Genomic DNA, 23,192 nt, shown 5'->3' with positions numbered 1-23,192 from the left:
AAGAAATTAGCAAAGCAATTGTAATATTACAACTAATCTAAGGCAATGTGCAGCAAACAATAAAAATAAATCATTAGTAAAACTGGCTTAACAGAATAATGTAAAGTCAAATTCAATAACACTATGCCTGGCAAACAGCAGCAACTTATACCTAAACATGACATAGCTCAAGCAGAAAAAATATTACAGTAAAAACAACAATGCATATAAGGGAAATGTATATTCACATCTTAATGTCTATGTAATTAAAGTGGTGCACCACAACAACTTATTGTAAAAAAAGTATTACCATGTACTTGAAAAGAAAATTATGTGTCCAGTTACTGTTTCTAGTCCCTTCTTATTGTTCTTTCCTTTCCAAGTGCTCCTTTTTTTAAAGAATGTGGATTACAAAATTATCATTTAATAGATCTGTTGACAGAAAGTGTTCACATTAGCTAATGCATCTAAGTTTATTTTATAAAACTAATGCTGCAACACAGCTGGAAACCAGATATTAAACAAAATGAGCAATCTCTTAACTACAAAGACAATAGATGTAAAATGTTTCTAATCATTTCATTAGGCATTTTAGTAAATATCATAAGTTACGAGCTCCACAGTATGCTTTCAACAATGAAATGTCAATAGCGAGGACAATGGCCTCCCCTTTCTTTTATTCTACCTGTGCTTCTGATGAGGCACTCACTAATGACTTGTTCTCCCGGCGTCTGACACAGCTGCGTGCCCACGACGCATTACGTGCTGGTGGCCACTTAATTTTCTTACGGAAATATTTACGACAGCAGTTTCCGCTACAGTGACAGTCTCATATACAAAATTTCACGGGTCGAGAATTTGCGTTGCAAATGTGTAGAAACAAAACCCTATAAATATAAGTGTCCAAATAAAATATTCGTCAGCATTGTGATACAGTCGCGCATTTACGCACATTTCATAACTCTTAAAGTACGCTTCTTGGTTTCTAACATACTTCTTATTCCTCATATACGGTAGCATCATCTTATTGATCATAAACATATCTCAACAGCACAGTACACATCGTCGTCGTAATAATAACATCATAACACCTCAGTCAAATCTCAAAAAGGTCGTAGCTTTCTGCAATAATTTCAAAACATAAAAAATATTCTCTGCTCATTTCAATAGTGTCATCTGCCTCAAACGTACTTTAAAAATCATGATCTCATACCAAATACATCATTCAAAGCTCTCGTAGTATCACAATGGTTCCGAAAAATATGAGCAGTTCACAAAGTACAGACAAATACAATTTCATAAGTGTGAAGTTACCCAACTGTGTAATTGCGTAAACATGTGTCACTGATGTAGTAAAAAAAAGTTTATCTCTCAGTTAAATGATCAGATAGCTGTGTAATTTATGTTTCAGAGAAATATGGTACCGATGTATAAAGTTGTATAAGCAAATACCATATTAGCTAGGGTTCCTTGTGCTTGCCAAACACATGGTACACAAAGTAGGCGTGTACCCCCCTGAGGATCTTTTGAAGCTTTTCTTCCATTGCGTCTAACTGTTGCTGTGTTTCTCTCTGGTGTTGTTCCATTGTGTCTAACTTTTGAAGCTTTCGTCCCATTTGTTGCATTAATTGTAATAACAATGCACTGGTGTCTGAAACATGTTCCTCAGTGATTTTCGGCAATGAATTTGCACCGGTAACATTCACATTTTGACAAGCGGAAAATGTGGCTTGACTCATTTGAGAAAACGGTGAGAACCCAAAACCTGAGTCTACAGTATTTGCAATATTGTGTTCTGTCATTCCCGATTCCTGAGGCGAGCTGTTGCCGACCGATCGATCGATAATGCTTCCCCGTTCACTACCTGTTTCACTGTCTACACCATTATTTGACGCCCGCTCCATTTCCCTATGCACAGTTACCAAATTACTACTTTGAACATCAGTTAATTCATTACTCGGTGGCGCTAACACACTGCTTTCATTTTCACTGTCATTTCTCAGTTTACTTTGGAGCCTAGTATTACGTTTTTCACACGCCATTATTGTCACAATATTTCACACGACAACACAGAAAAGCACAATTTCAAGAGCAAAAATAAGAGAACACATTAACATAGCACTGAAAATAATATCTCGTTAATTGCAAGCGCAGCAGCGAAATACTTGGTGCAAATCTACATGCATGCCACAACTGTTTTACTGTACAACAATGAAAGGCTGCAACTATAAAGGAGATTCTCTCTACAATTACGCGCTAGCAACAAACAAAATCTACGCTAATTACACAAACTACAAGGAAAAAATCAGAAGATTCCAGTGAGGTATCCTCGGCTAAGGGTCGACATATGAAACTTCCCCTTTGAACAATTATACATGACTGTGCTTAAACTGACACACAATATTTTATTAGCGCAACGCAATCTGACTTTCAAAATTCCCTACAAAAGAATGGCCCTGACTAACATCAACCTATACGTTTCACAAATCACTTACCTCACAAAAATCTTCGCTACTCAAGCTACTGCAATACAGCAGGCGCCACTACTGCCAGCTAGATAAAAGATTCAAACTACTGAAGGCACTAACTACTGATAGGGATAGTTAGCAAATGAAAGATATTAATAGAGAACAAACAATGTATTTACCTTGATATCATCATATATAAATATAGCAGTTCATGACAAATTTCAAAACTCCGCCATCTCTCTCCCCACATCCACCACTGCTGGCGGCTCACCTCCAACTGCACAACGCTACGCGCTGTTCATATCCAGCTGCCGCTGCCCAACACTAAAATGGCAGACAACAATGCAAAACTAGCCACGGACTGCACACAGCACAGCCAGTGATTTTCATACAGAGGTGGCGTTACCAATAAAAAAACTTAAACAGCCTACTTACAATTGTAACGTGACACGGTTTTTGTCAAGCGGACAATATGGCGAATTTTGTGACGTGCCAAATTAATTTTTATCGTTCATAATCTCCGAATTACGACACTGACTCCGTTTTTCGTTTTTTTCCTGGAAAGGAACTATATATATATATTTCTGTGGAATTTGAAAGAGGCTTCTAAGAGAACTTCAACAACATAACATGTGTGGGACTTGATAAAATAATATCAAGATAACAGCATCGCAAAGGACCATCCCGCAATCACGAGCCTGCCCTATTATACCAAATGTAAGCAAACACGTAACTGAAGTATGATAGGTGTGTTTACCATCACGGTTCTCACGTCAAATGCTCACAATATTGACCTCCAGCATTTCTGTACGTCATTAAATGATGCTGGGGGAACAATACTGCACGTTGAATTTCGTCTGGATTTAATGGCACTACAGGTCCATGTTACAAAGCATGTCGTACCTTCAGGAGTTGTCGGTGTTTCCTACTAGAAATCTTGTTTAAATTTTCACTAATTATAAAAGTACAGAAATACTGAGTTTAGTGAGTGTGCAGCCTATTTGTGCATCCTGAAAGATCGTTCTAATGGTCTCCAAATGTTCCCTCAAGAGGGTCTGTCATTAGATATGCGGAATGGGAGGGACATCCGTCATGTCAGTACCAAAGTGACTGCCTTATGTCCAGTTGGATGTCTTCCAATAACTGCGGCACCACCATATCTTAGGAACTCCAGATACTTGAGTGGACGCAGTCTCCAATCAACAAAACAGGAACCAGTCATGCAGGCCTCAAAAAAACGTGCACAAAACGTTGAAAGACCAGGAGTGTTGTTATTACCTATTTGTTTGAGGCAGTGTGTATTTTCTACTGATGATTAGTGCATATTGTGAAGACTGACTTGCCCACAGTTTGTAAGTGATGCTTCTTCCTGACACAAAATTTTGCATCCATGTGTCACATTTCTTTGCACTTTTCATAGATAACGTTCGTTGAACTGTAACCGATGTTCGAAGTCATTGGTATGAAGGTGTAGATGCAGCGAAATATGAGGAGGATGAAATGCGATGGAATGTATTGTTCGCAAAATACTAGTTTGGTTGACCCCTTCGTACTTCTTAGATGCCTCTTAGTGACATTTCATTGTGAGTTACTGCTGAAAAAATGTCAGTTTAGTGTTACAGGGCGTCATGCAAAGCAGGTCGATAATGCAGGCTGATACTACTCCAACACAATATGCTCTCATTCAGGAAAGCCTAAATGTTGGCGCCCACACAGCCGTTTATTGCCCTTGAATTGTAGGCTACCTGGCAAAGCAGGTTGATGCAGAATGATACTGTTCGCACACAACATGTCTACCATGCATGGTACCCTATATGCCAGGGGCTAGAAAACATGCTTTTGCATTTATCTCCGCTCCTATTGGAGCTAGAAGTTTATAGAGCCTGCAGTGCTGGTACTGTTCCTCTGCCAAATTTGGCTGAAATTGATCCAAGGGATTGGAGGATGTCTTAGATATGCCCACATACATTCTGCATTATACATGTAACAGATCATCCTTTACGCTAATTTTACCAAAAATTAGAGCCTTTTAAAGCTGAATGGTATGGTAGTTGATACAGATGTAATTAGTGATATTAGTACTGATTTGTTCTTTTTTTCTTCTCCAGTAAATCTATGGTGTTGTTTAGTACTTCTTTTGCGATGCAATATTGAGAACCATGACTGAATGGGAAATTCTTGCATACTGTGAATACACATAAATGACAACTATTTGCAAAACACTAAAATTTGTGCCGAACTTGAATTTCCTGCTTATTGCAAGTGGTCACCGTAACAACTCCGGCCGTATGAGCACACATCTAAGACCGATTCAGGTTTCCATATGCCGTGTCGTCCACATCCCAGATCTTCACACATAGTGATTCCCACACTTGCAAAGACATACATTTTTTACTGTCATTTTCAGATTATCAAAGCAGCTACAAGCTTTGTTATTACAATGTCTCTGCATATACATGCATAGATGTCTGAAGGACATTGTAATGTAAGGTACACGCACTGTAGAAACAGACATTGTAGTAATAAATGACACAGATGCCTCTATATGCTCAACATGACAATACCAACAAAAATACTGTCTCTACCTGTGTAGGAATCATAAAGTGCGTGCGTCAGGGATACGGGTGACGTGACATATGGATGTCTGAATCGGTCATGGAGGCATGCTCTGATAGCCGAATTCGTTAAGGCAGTCACTCGCAATAAGAAAGAAATCCGAGTTAGAGCGCTGTACCACTTTTCAAGTCTCCCAAACGATGACATTCACGTCTCTTCACAATACACGAATCCAATAACTAATATTTTCAATAGATGTAATCATCAGAACAGTGTCTGTTTCTTCAGACCTGCACACATGTTTCAAGAATGTTGTAATGTAAGGTACAGACACTGTATAAACACAGACATTGTAATAATGAATAAAAGGTTTACGCATTCGTCCTGGTTCCACACTGTTCCAAAGAATTCAAGCTTTTTTCTTCTCCTACTACGAAATTCTGTAATCGCTGATTTCTTGTTGAGCTACCGGTACTTCACACATGAAAGTTTTCTGGGTTATGGTACCGTGTCATAGCTCAAAAAACTATTACTGGTGAAACCAACATTTCGGTCATGATTAGTCATCTTCCTCTGGATCTAATGGTATATTGCTGTCCAGATTCGCGTATATTTCGTCATGATTGCTTACTTATCATGACATTCCTTCATAATTTAAAATAAAATTAGGTGTTACATGAATGCGCGGTGTACCTGCTGCTCAGTGGGAGTATGGGTCGGCCGTGAGGCAGTGGTTAACGCACTTGACTAGTAAGCAGAAGGTCGCGGATTAGAATCTCGCTCCAGTAGGCATTTTCACTCGTCGCCACTGATTCCGCCTTATTTCTCGATGCAGCTGACTCAGTAATCCGTGTGAGCTGTCTACTGCTCAAATTACACAGATACTCAAGGAAATAGGAAGCTAGGGATCTTTGCTGATGGACAAACTGGTGGTTGGTACATAATTTTAATTTTGACTAGAGAACAACTTCCATTATTACAAAATTACAGAATCAAAAAAATAGCAATAGAAAAATTTAATTCGGACCTTTTTCCCTTTTCTTTTTTACTGATACAACATCAAACGTATTTTTCACAAACTGAATTACATTAAACACAAGTAAGATTTTAATTAAACAATTAATTTGAATACTGAACCATAATCAGCGATGGCAGAATACGTCAATTATAACTCACACGCAATCATCCTTTGCCGGACCACAAGATAAGATACTAATGATACAACCCTCAAACCAAATGTAAACAGCCATAAAATTACCAAAACTTCGTGATCACAAGAGAGAATAAAAATTTAATAAAACTGAACGGATCACATAATAGTCCACAGTCCAAAACCTCTCATAGTAAAACACAAGGTTAGAAAAGAAGGAGAACCCGGAGTTGAAAACCTCACCAAACAGGAATGATATCAAGGGTTACAGCGCTCCCCAACAATACGCAAATAAGTAAAATTTCCGTTAAATAAGAATGACGGTCTTTATCTCAACCACTAGTATAATGTTTGTATCACTTCCAGAATCAATACAGTTATAAAATGGTAGCCTCTCTTAATTAACAAATGGAATGAATCAAAATCGTTCTAAAATTGCAACTTAACTTTAAACAACAGCGTTAAAGGCCATAGCGGCGCTTGGAAAAAATAACACTTCGGAATACAGACAGCGTGAGATTTCGCTGCCAAAAACTTGTTTACAGGATCGCATAAAACGGCGGATGTGTAATCTGACTGGGCCCAACATAAGTAGCCCTGACAATGATTTGTAAAAAGCACCGACCCCGGAGCACACGTAGTCTTAACCAACTTCCCTGCACCACAAAAAAATTCCGATAAGTGCAGGCTCCAGTCACAGCCAATGTTATAATTAATAATAATTACGCTCCCAAGAGTTAATGCAAATTCTAACGGAGCGGTCCTGGAAATTAGCACTCTCCTAAGAAATTAGCAAAAATTTAAGACACCGCTTACAGTAGATTTAAGGAAATTCCTGCATTAAATAATTATACCAAATCCTGCTGGAAAAAGTGATTAAACCAACCCCGAGCAAACTGCTTGAATTCTACGGCTGCTGGGCACGTACACAGTTCCGGCCAAGCTCTGACCGGATAGTGTGTCCTAAAACAGACTAAAATTTCCATTTCAATCACTTAAAATAACACACACTGCACATGCCCTGATGCAGAATAAACGGTACATTAGCCTCAATGAATAAGACACTGTGGAACCAACTTCAGAACTATCCTTAACTAATCTCCGGCAGATACCACATGCCACCATAAGTCTCACACATCTTCACTGGTTATCAGAATATGAATCATACGTAACTTAATGCTTCCAGTTACGCGATGAGAAGATGTCCAGCATGAGACAACGAACCCGCCACCGTTTCGCACGCAAAGGCCCCTACTAATCAGTACCATGCACCCACCCGCGGATGGAGACGAAGGCTTCCCTTCAAAACAACAGGAGAGAGACCCCGGCCACACGCCAAGCCGGAAAACCAAAGGAGGAAAAGTCAGAGATACAAGACCAGACGAGTATCGATATCAGCGACGCAAGTGGAACATGACTAGCACCAGTCGCCACGGTTCACCCTGCCCTTTTCATTTCTTTCTGCTTCCTCCACCTTCATTTTACAGATAAAATTTGATTTAATTGGTCGCCTGACTCGGAAGGAGTTGGAATTTGATAGTGGATAGATGTGGACTTGCTGTTTTCTATTGCTTCTTACAGCGTGTACCATGGTTGTAGTCATGGGCGCATGAGGCGTGGACCGCTGTTTCCCTTCTGCTGGACACAAGTCGCACGGCGTCAGTTACTTGCCGGTAGCGCTCCCGTATCGTGTTGTTAGTACTGTCTGCTGGTTTGTGATGCCCGGCAGCCAAGATGGTGCTAGCCCGAGGCCAACCTCTCTGTTCATACGGATAGCGCGTGTTGATATTTCAATGGCCTTAAGAATCTTGCGTTTCAGCGTCCTCTGCTGCTCGGTTACTATGCGGGTTTCGTCATATTTTATCTCCTTGTCGCTGTCTTTCTGGTGTTCAGCCACTGCAGGCTTGTTGTGCTGCCAGAGTCGAATTAGCGCTCGTGCTCCTGTATGCGCGTTGCTAATAGCCTGTTAGTTTCGCCATTTACACTTCTCCGCACTCATACTCCACCATGTACACGCCTGCAGTGTGCAGAGTATCTACCTTGTCCTTGGTGGAGCCTATCAGATCCTGGACTTTGCTGCTGCTGTAGGACACAGGCTGGACAGCAACCTTTCGAGGGTGCCAATCTTGTGACGTGGAGTAAGTGCACTGCTAACTGCAGTTTGTCGATTTCCTACCTGTCGTGCGTTCTTTTCTTCGTTAGTATGGCTGTTTGAAAGGACGAGACGGATGCTATGCACACTGCAGGCGTGTGCAACGTGAAATGTAGGTAAGTCCACAGAGGCGAAACCATCAGGTCAGTATCAACGTGAAGACGGGAACAGAGCGCCACATTCGACTTGGGCAGCACAAGAAATATACATTGGTTGACGACCATAGAGACTGGGGCGAAGAAGAAAAATTTCACTAAAAGGGCGTACCTCCCACGCAACTGGGGTTGGTGAAACACAAGAGCAAGGAGACCATAGGAACATCAACACACCCTAACGATATGAACACGCGGGATGTACACAGGTTTACCCAACCCTGGCTGCCACCCATCAGAGCCCAACATGCCGCGCCAGAAACATGAGACGCGAGCGCTACCGGCGAGCAAACGCCGCCGAGCAGCCTGCGCCCGCCAGAAGGGAAACTGCAGCCCACACCTCATCCGCGGAAGACTATCAGCCATGGCACCTGCTATAAGAGGCAACAGACAACAACGGATCCCCACTCCCTCCACCGCTGTTACCTATCACAAAAAAAGTTTCTCACTCCTTCCGCCTCAAGAGACAAATTACATCGACATGTGTTTTAATTGTGAGCAGTCACGAGGAAATACAGGTGACTCTGGACAGCAAAATATGCCAGTAGTCAAAGAAGGGGAGCACTGTAACCAAGGCCAAAATACTTTTTTCACCAGTAATTACTTTTTTTACAATATGATGCGATGCTATACTCAGAAATTACGTATATCAACTGACTCTGACCGCGGAAGCCTACACAACTATATTACCGGTACTTCGAACTTCGTCCGTAAATGGCCGAGGCACTAGCTATACGACAAAATCTTTCTGACATCTCCGACAGAGGAGTCCATATACCGGCTCTTTTGTTGCTAAGATTTTACGGAAGTCGATTTTCAGATATGGTAGTACGGACTAAAAAAAGAAAAAAAAATCTAGTAAATACTGGCTCTAAAATGCACGACTGCAGAGCTTTGAGCACTTGTTCGTCTTTACTCTTATGAAACACATCTCATCATTTGTAGTGATTAACCTCGGCGTTTTACATAGTTGTTGTGTTCTGAATTGTTCTGTTTGACTTTAATTATGTACCTTGCATTGCGAAAAAATGTGTGATACATAATTTAGGGTTTGTAATTGCATATTTGTCTACCGTGAACATGGCCGTGGAGTGAAACACGGTGGTAAATACATTGCATTAAAGTCAGTATCTCTGTTATGCATTTCGTACCGTTGAAAATTGTATTCGGTGTTAATAAAACTCTTTCCTTCAGAGGTGCTTTTCTTGTTATTGTCAGTCTGCATTTAATGTCCTCTCTACTTTGAGCTTCATCAGTTACTTTCATGCCCAAATAGTAAAACTCGCTTATTACTTTTAGTGTCTCATTTCCGAATCTAATTTCCTAAAAATCATCTGGTTTAATTCGATAACATTCCATTACAATTGGTTTAATTATGTTGATGTTCATCTTATTGCAACTTTTCAAGACGCTATCCACATTGCATAACACAAAAAAGTATTTTTACGCTTTCTTTCAAATCTCGGAGCTTCAGTCTTTCCAGGTCTGCAGTATTCTTCCCCTACTTCATTTGTGTTTTCCGGTTGCTAATAAATTTCCTTAACGTACAGCATCATCAAGTATTGTGTGATATTTGAAATAATACTGGCAATATCAAGTTCAAGTTTGAATGAACAATAAAGATCGCAATAATAAATGTTTATGAACCGGTTTCGGCTTATGTAAAAGCCATCTGCTGAATTTTTGGCCCCCTATCACTGGTGTTGGCGGCTCTTCATGGTATCACTTGACAACCGAGGAGCCGCCAGCACTAACCAAAGGGGATCCAACATTCTGAAGATGGCTTTTACATAAGCCGAAAGGGGTTAGCAAATATTTATTATTGGGATCTTGACTGCTCATTCAACTTTAAGCATCGCATCAGGTCGCTATGTCCATACAGTATGTTGTCTAAATTTATGAATCAAGTTCTGTATTAGCTCATCGCCATATTGAGCAGATTCAGGTACAGAGTGAGGGATTCTTCTGACTTGAATCCACTTGCTACGACTGATACCAGAAATTTATTTTTTGTTTTCTCTTCTTCGACCGGTTTCAAACGAAAATTAGTCGCCAGCAGAGATACAAATAGTTCAAATGGCTCTGAGCGCTATGGGACTTAACATCTGGGGTCATCAGTCCCCTATAACTTAGAACTACTTAAACCTAACTAACCTATGGACATCACACACATCCATGCCCGAGGCAGGATTCGAACCTGACTGAAGTGCCTAGAACCACCACACCGCCCGGCAACAGAGATATATCTGTGTTGAGTGAGTACCCAGTCGATATGAAAAGAATACTGGAAAAAAGTAATAAAAAAGCATATGCTACATTGCAACCACGAAATTAAGTGGACTTCGTGTCACAGCTGGGGGACATACGAGGTATTATAGTGACCCAGCGCAAGCCGAACTCCAAGCAATAGGCTCGACAGCGTTTAAGAAGTTCGTGGTAGCGAACGCGTCCTCATACTCTGTCCGGACAACTATTGTGAACATTAGTACGTGATATGTCCTCCTTCCGCCTTTATGATTTCTTGAGTTCTGCTGGGGACACTTTCGATGAAGAGTCTGAATGTTTGTAGAGGAATGGCGGCCCATTCTTCCTCGATAACTGTTATTTGAGGAGATAGTGCTGTTTGACGCCGGGATCAGGAGCCAAGTTGACATTCTTACTGATCTCAAAGAAGCTTTATTGGGTTCAGGGCGCTACTCTGGGTGGACCTATTTCACGAATACTATTGTCCGCAAACCGTTGTCTCAGAGATGTTGCTTTTGACGGTATGCTTTGGCATGCTGATACAGTCAATCATCATCTCCGAACTGTTCTTCTACTTTATGTATTACACACTGCTGTAAAACGTGTTCCTATCGTTCATTATTTAGAATTTTCCTTAGCTCAAGAAGACGGCCAACCCCTAATCTAGCCCTCACACCGTAACACAACCGCCTCGGTACCTCACTGTTCTCACGACACGTGGTAAGAGGTGAGTTTCTGCAGTCATTAGCCAAAGCCACACACTTCCATCGAATTGCCACCGGGTACAGCGTGGCGCATCACTCAAAACCACTCCTTTCCGGTCACCCATTGACAGTGGCGTCCCTCTTGACACAACCTAACGCGTCGCTTCGTATTGATTACAGACGAGCTGCTCGGCCATTGTACCCAATCCCCTTTTTAACCCTACGCACAGTAATTGGGCTTTCTGGATTGCTGGAAACACCTTGGAGCTCACGAGTGAGTCCGTTGGTTTCAAGCGGTCTTTTACAGCCTCACTTAGCAATGTCCAACGCTCTGTGTCAGTCTTCAGTACATGCGGTCTGCCTGGTCTTGGTTTAGCATTATTCGTTTCTTACCGTTTCGACTTTGGAACCACATCACCAGCAGTCGACGTGGCGGTTATAAGAAATTGAAATGTCCCTGATGGATATTTTATCCAAGTGACACCCAATGACTAGTCCAAGATCAAAGTCACTTGCGCTCTCTTGACCGAGGCGTTTTATTATTGCTTCTCTACTGACAACACAATATTTCTGGCCCCCTTTTGTACTGGCGGGTCCGCTTGTCGTGACTTCTAGTGGTCAATTACTTGCTACACAGCGGTGTCCGAATACTTTTGATGAGATACACTCCTGGAAATTGAAATAAGAACACCGTGAATTCATTGTCCCAGGAAGGGGAAACTTTATTGACACATTCCTGGGGTCAGATACATCACATGATCACACTGACAGAACCACAGGCACATAGACACAGGCAACAGAGCATGCACAATGTCGGCACTAGTACAGTGTATATCCACCTTTCGCAGCAATGCAGGCTGCTATTCTCCAATGGAGACGATCGTAGAGATGCCGGATGTAGTCCTGTGGAACGGCTTGCCATGCCAATTCCACCTGGCGCCTCAGTTGGACCAGCGTTCGTGCTGGACGCGCAGACCGCGTGAGACGACGCTTCATCCAGTCCCAAACATGCTCAATGGGGGACAGATCCGGAGATCTTGCTGGCCAGGGTACTTGACTTACACCTTCTAGAGCACGTTGGGTGGCGCGGGATACATGCGGACGTGCATTGTCCTGTTGGAACAGCAAGTTCCCTTGCCGGTCTAGGAATGGTAGAACGATGGGTTCGATGACGGTTTGGATGTACCGTGCACTATTCAGTGTCCCTTCGACGATCACCAGTGGTGTACGGCCAGTGTAGGAGATCGCTCCCCACACCATGATGCCGGGTGTTGGCCCTGTGTGCCTCGGTCGTATGCAGTCCTGATTGTGGCGCTCACCTGCACGGCGCCAAACACGCATACGACCATCATTGGCACCAAGGCAGAAGCGACTCTCATCGCTGAAGACGACACGTCTCCATTCGTCCCTCCATTCACGCCTGGCGCGACACCACTGGAGGCGGGCTGCACGATGTTGGGGCGTGAGCGGAAGACGGCCTAACGGTGTGCGGGACCGTAGCCCAGCTTCATGGAGACGGTTGCGAATGGTCCTCGCCGATACCCCAGGAGCAACAGTGTCCCTAATTTGCTGGGAAGTGGCGGTGCGGTCCCCTACGGCACTGCGTAGGATCCTACGGTCTTGGCGTGCATCCGTGCGTCGCTGCGGTCCGGTCCCAGGTCGACGGGCACGTGCACCTTCCGCCGACCACTGGCGACAACATCAATGTACTGTGGAGACCTCACGCCCCACGTGTTGAGCAATTCGGCGGTACGTCCACCCGGCCTCCCGCATGCCCACTATACGCCCTCGCTCAAAGTCCGTCAATTGCACGTACGGTTCACGTCCACGCTGTCGCGGCATGCTACCAGTGTTAAAGACTGCGATGGAGCTCCGTATGCCACGGCAAACTGGCTGACACTGACGGCGGCGGTGCACAAATGCTGGGCAGCTAGCGCCATTCGACGGCCAACACCGCGGTTCCTGGTGTGTCCGCTGTGCCGTGCGTGTGATCATTGCTTGTACAGCCCTCTAGCAGTGTCCGGAGCAAGTATGGTGGATCTGACACACCGGTGTCAATGTGTTCTTTTTTCCATTTCCAGGAGTGTAGTTTACAACTCTGCATCTCTGCATAGTGTACAGTCTCACGTTCACTACATAAACTGGGAAGCCAAAAGTCACCAGCTGGCGGCTGAATTAAGTAGCTGTACACTGATGTGACGAAAGCCATGGGACAGCGATATGGACATACAAAGATGGTGATATTATGGCTTACACAAGGTATAAAATGGCAGCGCATTGTTGAAACTGTCATTGGTAGTCAAGTGGTTCATGTGGAAAGGTTTCCACCGTGATTAAGGATGCACGACGGGATTACGAACGCGGAATGGCAGTTGGAGCTAGATGTATGGGACATTCAATTTCGGAAATCGCTAAGGATTCGATATTCCGAGATCCACAGTGTCAAGAGTGTGTCGAGAACACCAAATTCCAGGCATTATCTCTCACCACGGACAATGCAGTGGCCGACAGCCTTCACTTAACGACCGAGAGAGCAACTGTATTTCCGTATAGTTGTCAGTGTTAGTCGACAATAATAGACAAGCAACACTGCGTGAAATAACGACAGAAAACGATGTGAGGCGTAAGATGAGTATATCCATTAGAGCAGTGCTGCAAAATTTGACGTTAATGGGGTATACATAGAAATTGTAAGATCTCACCGAAACAGTGTAAGGAAAAGAAACATGCGACTAGTCCTGCTCAACTGGTAATGGATGATCCCTCATGAGTTTAATAAACAGTCGAAAATCGCCTAATTTTACGCTTCGCTAATAAGCTGATGCTTACCATAATCAATGTGTAGGAGTGCAAGCTGCATACACTGCAGATGGCCGCCACTGGATACGCTGCCTCTCAAAGCAGACGCTCTGCTCGCTGCTGCATCCCATCACTGATGTTTGACGTCTCCAGTCCTAGCGATGGACGTGTGTATTCCCTCGCTTCTTTTTGCACAATCTACTAAAAATTTCCTCTCTGGATCTTGCCGTGCCTCAAAACACAGTCTATATATAAAATTATCATCCAAACATGGTACTTGGAGCTAGATGCATGGGATATTCCAATTCGCAAATGCTTAAGGGGAGCCAGAGGTGCCTATGCTGCCCATGTTAAAATCAGTAAGTTTGAGGAACATTTATGAATAATCTACCAAATAGAAAAATTTGAATTTTTTTTTTACATACAGAGTGGTTTACTATTGCAGTTATGACACAGGGATTTTGGAGTATCTTTTCTAGTTTCCTTCCCATTATTTTTTTTATTAATGACCCAAATTATGTTACAAATAATTGCTTTATAATTAAACTGAAATGAAACTACTGAACATATTGCAAAATGGCTGTGTTACAATGTAAGTTTGATCACTAGGAGTGCTGTATAAAAATTTCATCTCTCTAGCTTGAGTGGATTTTGAGAAAATGTTCCTTATATTCGAAAAATTCTAATTTACGGGAAGTGGCTATCAAAGTTTCTCAATACATTCCTGCACTATAGGATGGATTATCAGGGTCTTCTTCTTTATCCTCCAAAAGCTTCCTCTTCTGTCTTTTTTTCTGGCCTGTTGTTCCATCATACTTCATATGCCTTTCACTTCTTTCTGCTCCTCTTATCCTTTCTCTGTCAATATTTCTTAGTGCTCGTACAGTGTTCACCCCAGCTGTAAATCCTAATGCCTTCAGAACTTCAGGGGACTAATAACCTCAGCAGTTGAGTCCCATAGTGCTCAGAGCTATTTGAACCTTCAGAACTTCACACTTCACACTGTTCCCTTGGTTGTAGGTTGCTATTGCATAATAAATGCCAAAGTGCAGTGTTTTTATGCTTACAAACACCCTTTTAGGAATCACTTTCCAAATCAAATTGTTCACGCTCTCATTAGGATTCTGCGTCTTTCCGTGTAGACATTTGTGTAACAATTCTGGCAGTGCTAAGTCATGAAAAATATCATCACTGTCACTAACATATTCACGAAATTTGTCACTTCCACCAGTCAGCTTCTTGCTAGAAGATGTCACAGGGCTATGGCCGGCCATGTGTTGCTTAGCAGCACTGTTTCAGTAATTGTAGTATCGCTACTTGGTATTAGTGTTAATTTTCTTTTACCTACGTTCTTCCTCTTATTATATACACGGTCACTAAAACGTGGCATCGTAACCAGAACAACGCTTTACACACGAAGTATAATACTACCAACAACAGGCGCAACACTGAACTAATTCGAAACGGTAAACAGCAAAGAGACGATGTTCCGCGCTCTTAGCGCTTCATTTGTCACAGAAAACAATGTAGCCAACCCTTGCACACTCGCTGTATGCGTAACATAAGGCGCTGTATGCGTAACAGGCCGAGAAAATCCCAAGCAGTTCGCCAGGAACTCACGAGAGGGTGTTAGATGCATTCAGCGCCCGCCCATTTCCTCTGCAGGCGTGGTGGAAAATGGTAACAACTCCATTTCCAGGGCGAGTAGAACAATAATTCAAAGTTTACATTAAAGAAGAATGTTCCAATTAATTTACGGTAGCAAAAAAAAAAATCGTAATTTTTTGGATTTGACCACCTCCGGCTCCCCTTAAGGATTCAATACTACGAGATCCACAGAGTCAAGAATTGCCGAGGACACCAAATTCCAGGCGTTAGCTTTCACCACGGACAACGCAGTGGAGGACAGCCTTCAATTAACGCTGTCAACCGCGAGGCTGGATGTCGCCTGATGGCTTGCGGGAATGTAATGCGGTATGGAAAGTGTATAAGCGGAGGAGAGTCGTATGGGGCAATCATTCTAGCGACGATACAGCCAGAAAATGAAGAAATACACTGACATAAACGTCTTTGACAAATAGCAGGTTGTTATTACCCGGAGCTGGTAAACGGGTATCTCGAAAACAGTGAATCTGGCCGAATGTTAACGTGCAGCTGTCATGAGCATCTATGGAAAGTAGTAGACAGTGAAAATACCACTTGGAGCTAAATAGTTGGACGTCCACGACTCTACACAGAACAAGAAGGAGTTCGGAGCATTTCCTGCTCGGTAACATAGGATAGGCGGTGACCTATGCCATCTTTGGTGGAAAAGCACAATGCTGGTGGACACACAAGTCTTCCGGGGCGCAACATTCAGCACACATTGGTCTCCGCAACAGACCCTAGTCCCATGTTGACCCAACAGCATCGTCAGTAACGATTGCCGTGGGCGTGGCATCAGTGAGATTGGAGAGCAGATTAATGGAATCTTGTCATCCGGGCAGATTGATCACGTTCTTGTTACACCAGGTCGATGGTCATCTCGATAAACGCCGATAGCGAGATGAACGACGGCTCAAAACGTGCACCACGCCATGGATGCAGGCTGATAGTAGCGCTATTACGATATTATATTCTCCTGCGCTTGCATAAGGCCTGTGGTAGCAGTTAAAAACGCGCTGACAGCTGCAGAGCAGCTGCACTGCTGCGTCCTTGATTTTTTCCCCGATGGCGATGTCGTCTTTTGATAGCATAATAGTCCGCGTGTAAAAGACAGAATCGTGTCAAGCAGTTTGGTCCAGTGGTCTAAGGAGCATGATAGTGAAATCACGTTAGTGTCTTGGCCACCAAATTTGCCTGATGTGAATCTGATGCACCCATATGGGTGCTACAAGATGCCATCACCGCGTACACAAATCATGGGCCTTTATTTACGGGAATTACATGACTTAGACATGCACTGCCACACACTCCACAAGTCTACCAACGAACTGTAGAATAGATGATACGCAGAATCGCCGGCCATGGTGGCCGTGCGGTTCTAGGCACTTCAGTCCGGAACCGCGTGACTGCTACGGTCGCAGGTTCGAATCCTGCTTCGGGCATGGATGGGTGTGATGTCCTTAGGTTAGTTAGGTTTAAGTAGTTCTAATTTCTAGGGAACTGATGACCTCAGATGTTGAGTCCCATAGTGCTCAGAGCCATTTGAGCCATTTGATACGCAGAATCGATGATGTATTGCATTCCAAAGATGACCGAACGACCTTTTAAGCAGGTAGTCGTAATCTTTTGGTTCGTCAGTTCGTGTGGTTGTAATTAATACAGATTTGCCATTTCATTGCAATTTTTATGAAATTTTGCACTCTTTACCTTCAAGGCAAGAGGAAGATCTCTATCTACACAAGATTTCGTAATCTGATTTGAAAAATATATGTATGTAATACATAAAGGGGAAAGCCTGTCACGAAAAGTCTCTAAAATTTCTTGGCCGATTTCAAGCAAATTTCTACACTAACTTCTCCCCTAATGAATGTTTGCGGACATTTGTTTAACCAGTAAACCTCAAACGCAGATTTGACGAGAAGAATACAATTATTTACAACAGCGATGAGTCAGCAAAGACTGCGCATCTACCGTATGCGAAGCGAGGCGGAATGATCTAAGGCTTTGATACAGTTCTAGAGATACACCCAGATGGAACTGCATTCTGCCTTCCTTGTCTACGTGACTCTTCAGCCAAATAATAGGTCTGTAACAGTGTAAGCATCACCTCACGCACCTACTTCCCCAAACTGAATCAGTACGCCGTTTATAATGTCTTCACTGCGGATTAGCAACAATGCTTGACACCAGTATCCTTCAATAAATTTTTATTTAATCTGCAAGACAGGTTTCACCATTTAATAATGTAATCTTCAAGTGATAGAAACACTCGTCATGTGTAGTCACCCAAACCCCATAACTATGAGCCAGCATATATATTTAACTCGCATGTCAACAAGACTGCATATATCATGCTCACAAAGAACCGTCTACTTTCAGGTCCTGCATAACGTTGCAGACAGTTTTAAAAATTCGCACCAATCCGTTACCTAATAGACAGATTTATTCTGTATCCGCAGTCTCGTTGGTATCTGTCATCTAACCGAGCACTCGGCTTACAATAGACGAATCAGGGATACAATAGTGGTCGTAAGGGATTGGTGCGAAATATGGGGCGATTATGATTAAAGTTCTAGTTTCAGTACACCGTAAAAGCTAACCAGTGCTCACAATGACATCTGATTTGAAATAAATATGATCGAAGAAGGGAGAGACAGTATGGAGGGCAAAAATAAAAAAACGAAATATTTTCCACTAGATGCCACTGTAAGCGGCAAAATACACGAAAGAAATGGTGTTCCTTCCCTTAGTTTGCACCTAAGGCACTAGGCGTGACTGTCAACGCAGGACGTCGCGCTGGTGGGTGTGTCTCTTTTACAAGAATGATGACCGCGCCAGTAGTTCTGAATAAGTTCCGAACACTAAAGGGTATGAAGAAAAGCGTTAGTCCGACCCTTGTCAAGGATATGAGGAAATGATAACGAAATTCGAAAAGTCTTGTTCTTTGGAAATACAGTGTGGCAGAAGGAGGAAAACAATTGATCCGACGTCAGTAGAACACGTGGCCAAAGCAATGCTGGAGGGGTCCAACGGTGGTGTGCAAACATGCATCCCACGGAGAACTGCCTGAACTTAGGTCATGCCTGCGAGCACGATTCCTCGGAACATCCTGCGCTGCTATCCATCAAGAACAACTCATGTTCAGGAGTTGCTTCCTGCTGACCTTCCTGCAAGACAAACGACTGCACTAGAATTTCTTGCTCGCATGCAAGTGGACAGTGAATGGTAGTGGAACATTCTGTGGACAGACAAACCGCTTTCCATTTACAAAGACATGACAGTACACAGCATTTCAATATATTGGCAACGGAAAGTCTGCTCGCACATTAACCGGTACTGCTTCTTACTACGAAGATAATTATGGGGTGCGGGTTAATCCTAGGGCCATATATCTTTCGAGGAGATGAGCCCTGTGATTACTATTACCTGAACCGTCACCTTTTTATGAGAGTCTATTGCGCACTAATGTCATTCTAACAGCTTGGTTGTGAATGAACCGTCAGTGGAGCGGCTGCTGCAGAGACAGTTTTCCCTACAGCTTGGCCGTAGAGATGACCTGATCTTAATCCGTGTTTGTTCTGGCTGTGCGGTTATCTGAAAGACGTGATGTTTAGTGCTCCGATTACAAACGTGGTTGAACTGAAGGCACGAATTTCGAAACGCATTCTGATCGTGAAGCCTGAGACACTCCGCTCTGTTGTGCAATATGTTGTTTCTCGATTTCAATTTGAAGCAAAAAACGTTGGATAGCATATTGAACATGTCTTGCGCCAGTCCCATACCAGTTAGAAACCGACTTCAGTATTGTTTTTTATGCTGTTTTTGGGGTCAGAACAACAACAAAAAAAACGAGTTTTCCCATCCGATATGGTGCCTTAGCATTGTGGATGGACTTACCTAACTAACAGTGCTACGACTATAGACCGTCGAACTTGTACAGCTAAACACATTGCACAGTACGGTTGGTTTGAAGTACAACAGACACCATAGCCAACACACACACCCTTTACGTTCTCACACTTACAGCGTCATCTAGTGGGAAAAGTTTCGTAAATTTTTTGAGTTCTGTAACGTTTCCCCATTTTTCATTATTTTTCCGTTCAAATTTGGCATAGTTGTGAGCAGCGGTTCTCTTTTTACAGCGTTTTGAAACGGGAACTTTAATTATAATCACCCTGTACATAAGAGAAGGAAAAGGCTTATTACAAATTGCCCTTCACTCCTGATTTCGTTGCTAACATTCGGATGTTATCGCAGTAAGAAACCTAATGCCGGTGAATATAAGAGTTTTCTCACCAGGTGAATTTTCCTTCAGATATTTTTCGCGACTTTGAACTCTTGTACCGTTAAAGTTGTATGGAAGCTTCAACTGGAAAACCCATTTTGCAAATAATGGGATGTCCTTCAATTGATAATAAGTGCGGAAAGACAAAAGATTTTCCTTATTCCATGGCATTACGACATATTAAAAACAGAAAATGAATAATCAACAATCCGATATGCACAAGTTCACCGACAGCGTTTTATTTTGATTCGTGGATCTCTATGATGTGTATGAGAATATGGTGCCTGTATCACATTGGCCTGTATCGTACAATAAACACTATTTTTTACGAATCCATTTGACTCGGCCATACTTTTAAACTAAATCTGAACGTCTGTAAGTGAAGATGATAGTGAAACTAGTATAAAAAATGAAATGATTCAATCTACAGTGATTATACTCGTCATAGATCATTTATGGTAAACCGAACTTGATGTTGGAAACGGGATTCGAATGTGGACACATGCTTTCGCGTGTGTTGGACCTCCGGTTGAGAGACGGAAGCACAGTTATGAGATCCAGTGAAAGCCTTCATCGCTTGTTCCTCTCCATTATTTCAAAAAAAATTTAAGGAGTCTCCCATGACGCGATGGATTTAACTACTCGGGAAATTGGTAGAGGGTGCTTTCATCATATCCTGAGAGGTGTAACTGAGACTGAATTAGCGGAGAAATATTCTCATAAGAGATGAAAAAGAATGGCAAGAAATCGATGACGTTTGGGTTCGTATCCCGGCCTAGCCTAGGTACGAGTGTTAGGATATCATGAAACAAATACCTAAAACGACCGTGCAACAGACTCGGAAGATTAATCAAAGTCTGCCGTAAGGATGTTAAATTTTGCAATCTCATAATGGTGTAAATCCCGATGCAGTACAATCTGATGACGTATCTCGTTCCCAGTGAGAGTGGAATAATAGTACTTGCAGCGTGAGCTCACAATCAGTAGCATTCCGAGAACTGAAGCAGAGCTTGCTCCGGCTTTTCATTATAAATCATGGCCTTCACGAAATAATTGCATTACCGCAATCTCTTTTAAAAGAATCTCTAAATTTCAACAACCCAGCTCAAAAATAATTTCAAAAAAATGCAGTAACAACATCCTCTCTGTCTTCCTGGAAGCGTATATACGGCCGTAATTGCATTTGGAGTTTGCTGCGACACAACCACTGATGCAAGATAAAAATTAGATTTCATATGGAACGCCCCATTTTTCCTTTTTCCCCCGTAAGTAGAAATCTTCTGCGTGATGTACGGTTCAGAGAATTGGACTGGCGTGATGCACTCTAGCTGCTGTGCTCTCGTTTTCATGTTTCAGGCAGTCGTTACGTACTCGTCGACCTACATGCTGGTGGCACTGAGCATTGACCGCTACGACGCAATCACGCACCCCATGAACTTCTCAGGAAGCTGTGAGTAACAACATATTTACTTTCATATAGTACATTAGTACGTAGCTGCTTTCCGGTAATATTTGTTCTATGGGAAAGCTGTAAATTATTACTACGCCAGGATGTGCAGAAAGTCCATTGAAATTTTTAAAAGAATTAACCCCCGTAATACCAAGGTGAAGGAGGGCGGAAATATTTATGTCCATGATTTGAACATATTGCAATCTAATCAGTTACTTGATATTTTAAAATCTCGAAAAAAAAACATATTTATTATGTGTAATGAAAATTCTATCTGAGTCCATAAATGTTTCAAATTTTTCAGGTGTACATAATCCAAAACTTAAGTCCATTTAACTTTCCTCAATGAACGTCGTATTCAATATTTTGAGGATCATGACCTTAGTTACACATTAGTATCTCTTTAAAAAGTATGTTATGAGTAAAACTCAACAACAGTTAACAATTTTTTTTGAGTGGGCATAAGTACCCTAATACCACGCCTCCCTACCCCAGGAAACACACGTTACTGAAACTGTGTTGATGTCGCTAAAAGTTTGCTTAAAGATATTTCCGTGTCCTGGACCATACTAACACATCAATATCGCTTTTAAAAGTATGATGTTAAATAACTCAACAACAATTAACGAATTTTGAATTTAGTTTTTTAAACTTTCTTAGTGTTGGCATAAGGTACCTACCCCCATTGGTTATATGCGTCATGAAAAATGAGTTCTATTGACAGGTTCAACAGAAAAGAAGATATAGTGAAATGAGACAAGTTGTGAGCCTCAATACTAAACACATAACACACGTCGGCTCTACCCCGCAATCTTGGGCTGTGGTCTGATGACATCACAAATCGACCGTAACCTGGATACGTAAAAACACTTCAGCTTGCTGAAGTTTTTTGAGACTGTAAATGGTTTCTCAGTTATTATAACCTCTGATGATGTCACCAGTAGCAGATAACGAAATGTTAGAAAGAGAAGTGTGCATTGAAAATTTGTGGGAAGTTTTTATGAGACCAGACTAGTGAGGTCATCCGTCCCTAGACTTACACACTACTCAATCTAACTGAAACTAACTTACGCTAAGGACAACACACACACACCCGTGCCCGAGGGAGGACTCGAACCTCCGACCGGGCGAGCCGCGCGAACCTTGGGTAGGCGCCCCTAGACCGTGCGGCTAACCCGCACGGCGAAGTGTGCTTTCCTCAACACCCTAACAACCTTGAAACAAATGTCACCTGTAATGCAAACATCGCCAGTAAAACCCTTCTGCATTGTATGAGCTACGCTGATCATCCATCCTGTTCTTTTTTTTTCCAAGAGGTCACGAGTTTTGTAGCAGCTTTTTATCCTGGATGTAATAATAATAAACTGTTTACACCGAATTAGATATTTCTTTCGCCTTTATCGATGTGTTACATTATTAGTGCAGTGAAGTTGGCGAAACCGTTTGACAAAGATACTCTATTGCTACCAGAGTGCACCCACTGACATTATTGTGCAGAAGGTATCAAGCTGGTTTCCACCATCATACACCGATGAGCCAAAACATTATGACCACCTTCTTAACAGCTTGTTTGTCCGTCTTTGGAACGAAGTAAAACAATTATTCAGCG

At 42.5% G+C, this 23,192-nt stretch overlaps 1 protein-coding gene across 1 annotated transcript in view; it reads left to right on the top strand.

Annotated features, from left to right (window-relative positions):
• The window catches only part of LOC124622317 (cardioacceleratory peptide receptor-like), a 364,747-nt gene that overhangs the window by 248,582 nt on the left and 92,973 nt on the right, over positions 1 to 23,192 (top strand). Inside the window, exon 3 of the mRNA XM_047147994.1 lies at positions 21,490 to 21,583. Within this exon, the coding sequence (XP_047003950.1) occupies positions 21,490 to 21,583 (94 nt within the window). The remainder of the gene's footprint in view (positions 1 to 21,489; positions 21,584 to 23,192) is intronic.

This window comes from Schistocerca americana, chromosome 7 (genome assembly GCF_021461395.2).
Source record: "Schistocerca americana isolate TAMUIC-IGC-003095 chromosome 7, iqSchAmer2.1, whole genome shotgun sequence".
Classification (NCBI taxonomy): Eukaryota; Metazoa; Arthropoda; class Insecta; order Orthoptera; family Acrididae; genus Schistocerca; species Schistocerca americana.
This window is presented reverse-complemented; position numbering and strand designations above follow the sequence as displayed.